This window comes from Medicago truncatula, chromosome 7 (assembly GCF_003473485.1).
Source record: "Medicago truncatula cultivar Jemalong A17 chromosome 7, MtrunA17r5.0-ANR, whole genome shotgun sequence".
Classification (NCBI taxonomy): Eukaryota; Viridiplantae; Streptophyta; class Magnoliopsida; order Fabales; family Fabaceae; genus Medicago; species Medicago truncatula.
The window spans coordinates 23327104-23335078 of record NC_053048.1 but is presented as its reverse complement, the minus strand read 5'-3'; the positions used below and the strand labels follow the sequence as shown (position 1 = coordinate 23335078).

Genomic DNA, 7975 nt, shown 5'->3' with positions numbered 1-7975 from the left:
TGTGCATTAGAGTTGTTCATGAAAAGAGGAGATTAGGTGTGAGCATTAGGGTTAAAACAGTAAAATTATGCAATAGGATTTAGGTTAAAATTAGGGCTTACATGTTACTTTAATATATAAGAAGATGTAAAATGTTTTATTTAAATAATTTTCCTTTTATCGAATATTTGGCCTTTACCGTAAATGATACCCTTTAACTGTTTGTTGAAATGTTTCTTCCACCTGTTTATATAGATTGCAAAATTCAGGTGCATTTTGTGGTAAATATTTAACAAAGAGAGTTCAGTTCTAATTTGGATGAAAAGTGTAATATTAACAAAAAAAAATGTTGCTATAATCTTTCAAAACCCTTTTATTCCAATAGGGCGATTTGTTTTGTTGAAGAAATAGGGCGATTTGTTTTGAAGAAATAGGGGAAATAAAGCGATGCCGATTTGCTTTGTTCATGAAAATAGGAGATTAGGTGTGAGCATTAGCGGTGTTCATGAAAATAGAAGATTAGGTGTGAGCATTAGGGTTAAAACGGTAAAATTATGCAACAGGGTTTAGGTTAAAATTAGGGCTCATGAAAATATGAGATTAGGTGTGAGCATTAGGGCTGTTCGTGAAAATATAAGATTAGGTGTGAGCATTAGGGTTAAAACGGTAAAATTATGCAACAGGGTTTAGGTTAAAATTAGGGCTCATGAAAATATGAGATTAGGTGTGAGCATTAGGGTTGTTCATGAAAATATAAGATTAGGTGTGAGCATTAGGGTTAAAACGGTAAAATTATGCAATAGGATTTAGGTTAAAATTAGGGCTTACGGCTTACCTTTAATATATAATAAGAAGATTAGGTGAGAGCAATAGGATTGTTCATGAAAATAGGAGATTAGGTGTGAACATTAGGGTTAAAACAGTAAAATTATGCAATAGGGTTTAGGTTAAAATTAGGGCTTACTTGTTAACTTTAATATATAAGAAGATTAGGAGAGAGCATTAGGATTGTTCATGAAAATAGGAGATTAGGTGTGAACATTAGGGTTAAAACAGTAAAATTATGCAATAGGATTTAGGTTTAAATTAGGGCTTACATGTTAACTTTAATATATAAGAAGATTGTTCATGAAAATAGGAGATTAGGTGTGAACATTAGGGTTAAAACAGTAAAATTATGCAATAGGGTTTAGGTTAAAATTAGGGCTTACTTGTTAACTTTAATATATAAGAAGATTAGGAGAGAGCATTAGGGTTGTTCATGAAAATAGGAGATTAGGTGTGAGCATTAGGGTTAAAACAGTAAAATTATGCAATAGGGTTTAGGTTAAAATTAGGGCTTACATGTTAACTTTAATATATAAGATGATAAGATGATATATAAGATGGATAGGTGTGTGCATTAGAGTTGTTCATGAAAAGAGGAGATTAGGTGTGAGCATTAGGGTTAAAACAGTAAAATTATGCAATAGGATTTAGGTTAAAATTAGGGCTTACATGTTACTTTAATATATAAGAAGATGTAAAATGTTTTATTTAAATAATTTTCCTTTTATCGAATATTTGGCCTTTACCGTAAATGATACCCTTTAACTGTTTGTTGAAATGTTTCTTCCACCTGTTTATATAGATTGCAAAATTCAGGTGCATTTTGTGGTAAATATTTAACAAAGAGAGTTCAGTTCTAATTTGGATGAAAAGTGTAATATTAACAAAAAAAAATGTTGCTATAATCTTTCAAAACCCTTTTATTCCAATAGGGCGATTTGTTTTGTTGAAGAAATAGGGCGATTTGTTTTGAAGAAATAGGGGAAATAAAGCGATGCCGATTTGCTTTGTTCATGAAAATAGGAGATTAGGTGTGAGCATTAGCGTTAAAACGGTAAAATTATGCAACAGGGTTTAGGTTAAAATTAGGGCTCATGAAAATATGAGATTAGGTGTGAGCATTAGGGTTGTTCATGAAAATATAAGATTAGGTGTGAGCATTAGGGTTAAAACGGTAAAATTATGCAACAGGGTTTAGGTTAAAATTAGGGCTCATGAAAATATGAGATTAGGTGTGAGCATTAGGGCTGTTCATGAAAATATAAGATTAGGTGTGAGCATTAGGGTTAAAACGGTAAAATTATGCAACAGGGTTTAGGTTAAAATTAGGGCTCATGAAAATATGAGATTAGGTGTGAGCATTAGGGTTGTTCATGAAAATATAAGATTAGGTGTGAGCATTAGGGTTAAAACGGTAAAATTATGCAATAGGATTTAGGTTAAAATTAGGGCTTACGGGTTACCTTTAATATATAAGAAGATTAGGTGAGAGCAATAGGATTGTTCATGAAAATAGGAGATTAGGTGTGAACATTAGGGTTAAAACAGTAAAATTATGCAATAGGGTTTAGGTTAAAATTAGGGCTTACTTGTTAACTTTAATATATAAGAAGATTAGGAGAGAGCATTAGGATTGTTCATGAAAATAGGAGATTAGGTGTGAACATTAGGGTTAAAACAGTAAAATTATGCAATAGGATTTAGGTTTAAATTAGGGCTTACATGTTAACTTTAATATATAAGAAGATTGTTCATGAAAATAGGAGATTAGGTGTGAACATTAGGGTTAAAACAGTAAAATTATGCAATAGGGTTTAGGTTAAAATTAGGGCTTACTTGTTAACTTTAATATATAAGAAGATTAGATCGAGTCAATGACATTTTTAAAATATTTATAATCTTAGAGACCTATTTGAAGGCACTCTACAAAATCAACAACCAATTAGTAATTTATTCAATTTTTCTTACTTTGATACTTGCCAACTTTTTTTACACGTGTTTCAGGCTTGCAAAGGGGTTCAAACTTTATATTGCAAGAAAATAATAGCTGTTCCAATGAATGAGATGAATGATCTAATGACACTAGCAAGCAAATCTAACAAGGAGGATCAAAACTTTACTCAATCGGGTGAGAATGGAAAGAAACAGAAATTTAGGACAGGAGACATTGTTATGGTAACAGATGGAGAAACAGAAGGACAAATCAAAGTGTGGTGGATAAAGTAGAGGAAGGTCATGTTCTAATAAGAGCAATAGATCATCTTTCTGTAAGTATCCAGTCTAAAGTCAGTCAGTCAGTTTCAGAACAACTAATTTTCATAACATGTTTTTTTTCCTTTTTTTAGGGATCTTATAAGGTGACAACATCGCAAATTCGTAAACATTTTAAAGAGGGAGACAGAGTTAAAGTTGTTTCTGGTACTAAAGAAGGTGAAACTGGCTTTGTTGTGAAGGTGGATCAGCATGACCACCTGGTTTTAGTTACCGATACAGAGAAGCAGGTGAGTTTTAATGATAGATTTTCTGAAATACTTTCGAATCTATGACTGAATAACAAAATAATCCTCTCTTTAGATTTGTGTCCTTGCAGATGATGATGCATTAATGACCGGATGATTCTATGACAGAAAAGTGTTACAAGACAGATGGCAAAATTCATGAAGAGTTAGAAGATTGTTTTCACTCTAGTGATTGTGTTTCTATTCCTATTTTGTCTGTAACCACTTATACTTAGTAAAACTAGTTAGCATTTCTCCGTCTCCCTTTCACTATGAATGATTGACCTACGTCAACGACTCCCATTCCAATTCAGATTCCTCTTCTTCATCAGATATAGGTAAAAGCTCTCTATCCTCAGGCCGCTACAACTAGTATTTATTATTTAACAATACTCAGGTATCATCTGATTTTGGTTTGAATTGGTGCAGGAATTTGTGTTGGCAGATGGCTACAAGTCTGAATTCCATTTTGGAAAAGATATTTAAGCATGAGTTGGGATAAAGTAGTGAAAAATTCGCTAACTAGCATATGTATATGGCTTACCAAATACAAGAGGAACTAGTACGCATAGAGGAAGTGAAAGGAGTTAGTTTCGTGACTATTTCATTTCATGACAGGGTAGTAATTCAGATTCAGTACAAAGTACTCAGATTCAGGACCAAATGAAATAGCAAAATGCAATAAAAGAAGGATAAAGACATAAACAACCAACACCCTCAAAGCGCCAGAAACGGGAATAACAAATGTCAGTTACTCTTACTGACATAAACATAATATTGGTCTTGAATAAATATCACAGGGTCAACCATGAGTCAAATAAGGTCCTAATTATTCAGAAAGCTCTATATTGCATTTCATCACAATTTCATGTAGAAATTTGCGTTCAAGACACTAATAGCCATTTTACAACCGTTCATGACACTAATTCCCATGATCAATTTTGATTTCAATACTTAATGAACTCATGCATAATATTCATATAACAATCAGTTAGTACAATGTTCTCATTCTAGTACACAATTCATCCATTTTCATTATTTGACCTTATTAATTGAGAGTTTTTCTAAAATCTGTATTTTCTTCTGCAAATTCTTATTAAATTTCCTCGCTTTTGTGCTCTATCGTGCTCCCCCATTCAGCTTTTCATCTCATAGTAATATTGCATACAAACATAACTACATTCAAAGATGCTCAACACATGAAATTTAGATCGACAGAAATCATTATTTGATCAACAGAAATCATTATTGATCTAAATGAAGAATGAGGCAATGAGAAATACAATAATTCATCAGTACTGATATACACTGAAAATCATGTAGTAGCAAAAATCTAAACAAGACATGTTCAACTTCATCCAAAAAAAATGTATTACTCAAGTAATTACTCTGTACCAATCTATTGTTTCTGTTGAATAACATTGCAGTCGCAAGGGAACTAAAAACTATATAAAGTAATATTTGTCTGCAAGAAAAAGATCATAGATGGAGGCTTAATTGCTTCTACATTTATTTTTCCTTCCCCTTCATCTACTGAAACAGCACGGCTTGAATATCACCTATTAGAGTTATAATTCAAAAAATATGAGCAAGACAGAAGAAAACGAATTTATGAGCAAGACAAAATGAGAGGGCCAAAGTAAAAAAGAATTAACTCATCAATACAGTCGATGGATGCATGCAGAAGCTTCACAATAACATACTTTCGTCTTTAAATTTCCATTTGAATCAGTCACTTGATTGATCTTGTAATTGTAATCTAAAGTCAGCTCTTTCATGCTCGGAATGTTCTCAGCTGCATACAGCATGATATGTGGAATCCTTGGAACATCATCATCGTAAAGAACATTTCGAGCAAACAAATTGGGAGAGCAACTATGGTTGATAAACCTTCCCACGTTACCATACTTAGCGGCATCAATGTTAAACCTACCACTATCACATCGATCATCAATGACCTCTTTACTGCCTGAAGCTTCTACGGGTTGATATGAACTCATCTCCTTACTATCAACCATATATGAATCCTCTTCCCTTGAACTATAGACCTTGTGAATATAATCGACAATATTAAATAATTACTCATCATCATCAACTATCTTCAAAGCTTCCTCATCTTCAATAATCTCACCTATATACTCACAAATAAAATTTCCAGAAGGAATTGCATTCTCTGACCTTACACCCCATCCTTTCGCCTTAGTTTTGAAAATTTGAAGCTTAAATTTAATCTCATTTTTCTTTACTCTAGTAATTTTACCTCCACTCTTAAGAGCACAGGAACATTTCAATGAATCAGAACATTGATCAGCACATTTATGCCCAACAGAGGAATCATTGAAAACACATTCAGGGTAAATGTTACGAGTAATGTATTGAAAATATGGAACCTTGCCGGAATCTATATGATTAACCACACATATAGGAATAGCTTCTTTTCCATTGGAAATATCTTTAACAAAAGATTTCTGATCCGGCAATCTAAGCAAACAAAATTTAAAATCTAATTTCCCTTTTTTTTTTTTCCAAATTGATTCAACTTTATAAAGACCATAGTAACAATACACCTCACCATCACCACCGTTCTTTGAATTAAAATTTATAATAACTCTAATGGGATTCTTAACATGATAACTATTCATCAGAGCAAGTTTCCCAAAATTACTAACTTTACTTCCTTCCCCTGTATAAACGAACACGTTTGTATCATCCATATCATCAAAATGACAAGAAACAACGCTAGTTGCAATCAAATTCTGATTCTTTAACACGTGATCAATGAGACTTAAATTCTGACGATGAAGACCAACAACATTGAGTTCTTGCCAATAAAGAAACTTGTCACCCACTTCAATTCCAGAGACTTTTCCGATAATTTTTTTTCCATCGTGAATGAATTTGCCTCTTTGTCTTAGAATCCCTGACACTTTGATAGGAAGCGCGTCACCGGTAAATTCGTTACCGAGTTTTCCACAGAGAGCACGGAAATTACCTAATGTAGTTTTTACTTTCTTTCTTCTGGAGTCATCGGAAGTCAAAGACGGCATGTTACCTGAAGTTGCATCTTCACAACGACGTTTTAAATGCAGTTTCTTGATTGGTGTTTCAGTGTTACTTTGAACCTTTGACAATAGTCTCCTGGTGCTGACATTCTTGAACAACAATGCTCTTTCATTAAAGTTCCTGTTGGAGACTTGAAATGGTTTGTGTTTTGGGTTCGTAGTGGAAGAGGAGGGCTTAGTCTTGGTCATTTAGTGATTGGTATGGTGGGTTTCTTGATTGCAAAAGTGTATATGGCTGGGTGATTAATTAGCAACAGTTAACTTTCCTTCTTGATTGGTATGGTGGAAGAAGAGGGCTCCGTCTTATTTATATATAACCCTTCCATATAACTTAACAAACTCTAGTTAAAATCTAACTGACTGTAATTAACTTAACTAACTCTAGTTATATAAACATGGTTAAATAAAACTCTCCTATGAAAAAGTGCTATAGCAGCGTTATAGCCGCTTAAAGAACACAAGGGAACGATTACTACACCATCACCCTATTTTCTTCAAATTCAGTTAAAAAGTACTGATGTCGATATCCAATGCTAAGTTGGTGGATCCAAATTCACTCCTCTCTCAAAATTAAGGTTCATAAGGCTAGTATTCAATCTTGGTTTTAAACGAAACCAATCAATTACTTGATTTATAATGTTGTTTATGAAACATTTATGTGAAAATTATGATTGAATTTAGAAAAAAAAGGAGAAAATATGTGTAGGTATCATCTTTGATATCATAAATAGTTTATGGATCTGTCACCTCAATGTTAAATGGTAACGTAAGTACTTGTTGAGGAAATTGAATGAAAAAGTGTAATAATGTAAATATTTCATGACTTAAAAACTAATTTATTATAAAAAGAAAATTAATGGACTAGTTTCCTAATAAACAAAATTAAATTACTAAATTTTAAGAAACATCTAACTTAAATGACGACAAGAGGTGTAACCAAAAAAAAAAATGACGACAAGAGGTATTTGACCCTTAATATTATTTTTTCCCATTGATATTTTTTTCGGTTACATTTTTCCCATTGATATTAATAACAATAATTAAAATACACAGACATAAACAATTAGGGTGCAAATATCCATTAAAATAGGGTGCAAAAATTAAATAAAATAGCGTTACATGGGTTGGACTTGGGGCCTGAACGAAATGGTCTCATTTTCTTAGATGTGGAGGAGGATTGCTTTTTACGCCCCCAGTATCTCTTTAGGCTCCCTAAAAATATGAAAATAACTTTTATAAGACGATACTTAAATACCGGTAGATCATTTTATTTTGGATAAAATATGGTTTTGGTCCCTGCAAATATGCCTCATTTTGGTTTTAGTCCCTGTAAAAAAAATTTGTTGTTTTTGGTCCCTACAAAATCAAAAGATTTTGCAGGGACTATTTCTCTAATAAATGAGTTCAGTCATCATGTGCCACGTGTGCAAATCATCACAAAAGTGGAGCCAGGGACCAAAACCAAAATGAGGCATATTTGCAAGGACCAAAAACAACAATTGTTTTTTACAGGGACTAAAACCAAACCGAGGCATATTTGCAGGGACCAAAACCATATGTTAGCCTTTTATTTTTTCACATTTTGCACCTTCGGTCTATACATACCGG

General features: G+C 32.7%; 1 protein-coding gene across 1 annotated transcript; it reads right to left on the bottom strand.

The window, feature by feature from the left end:
- Positions 1-4963: 4963 nt before the first annotated feature.
- Positions 4964-6556, bottom strand: LOC120577029 (histone-lysine N-methyltransferase, H3 lysine-9 specific SUVH5). The gene is made up of 2 exons (XM_039827921.1): positions 5388-6556; positions 4964-5345 (listed from the first exon to the last, which is right to left on the bottom strand). The coding sequence occupies exons 1-2, from the start codon at positions 6554-6556 to the stop codon at positions 4964-4966; spliced, it is 1551 nt and encodes a 516-aa protein (XP_039683855.1).
- Positions 6557-7975: the final 1419 nt, after the last annotated feature.

Excerpts from the sequence above, each read along its gene's own strand:
- LOC120577029 (XM_039827921.1), bottom strand. The coding sequence starts at position 6,556 with ATGACCAAGACTAAGCCCTCCTCTTCCACTACGAACCCAAAACACAAA. Across the intron at positions 5,346-5,387 it reads AAGATAGTTGATGATGATGA|TTCAAGGGAAGAGGATTCAT; the intron begins GTAATTATTTAA and ends CAAGGTCTATAG.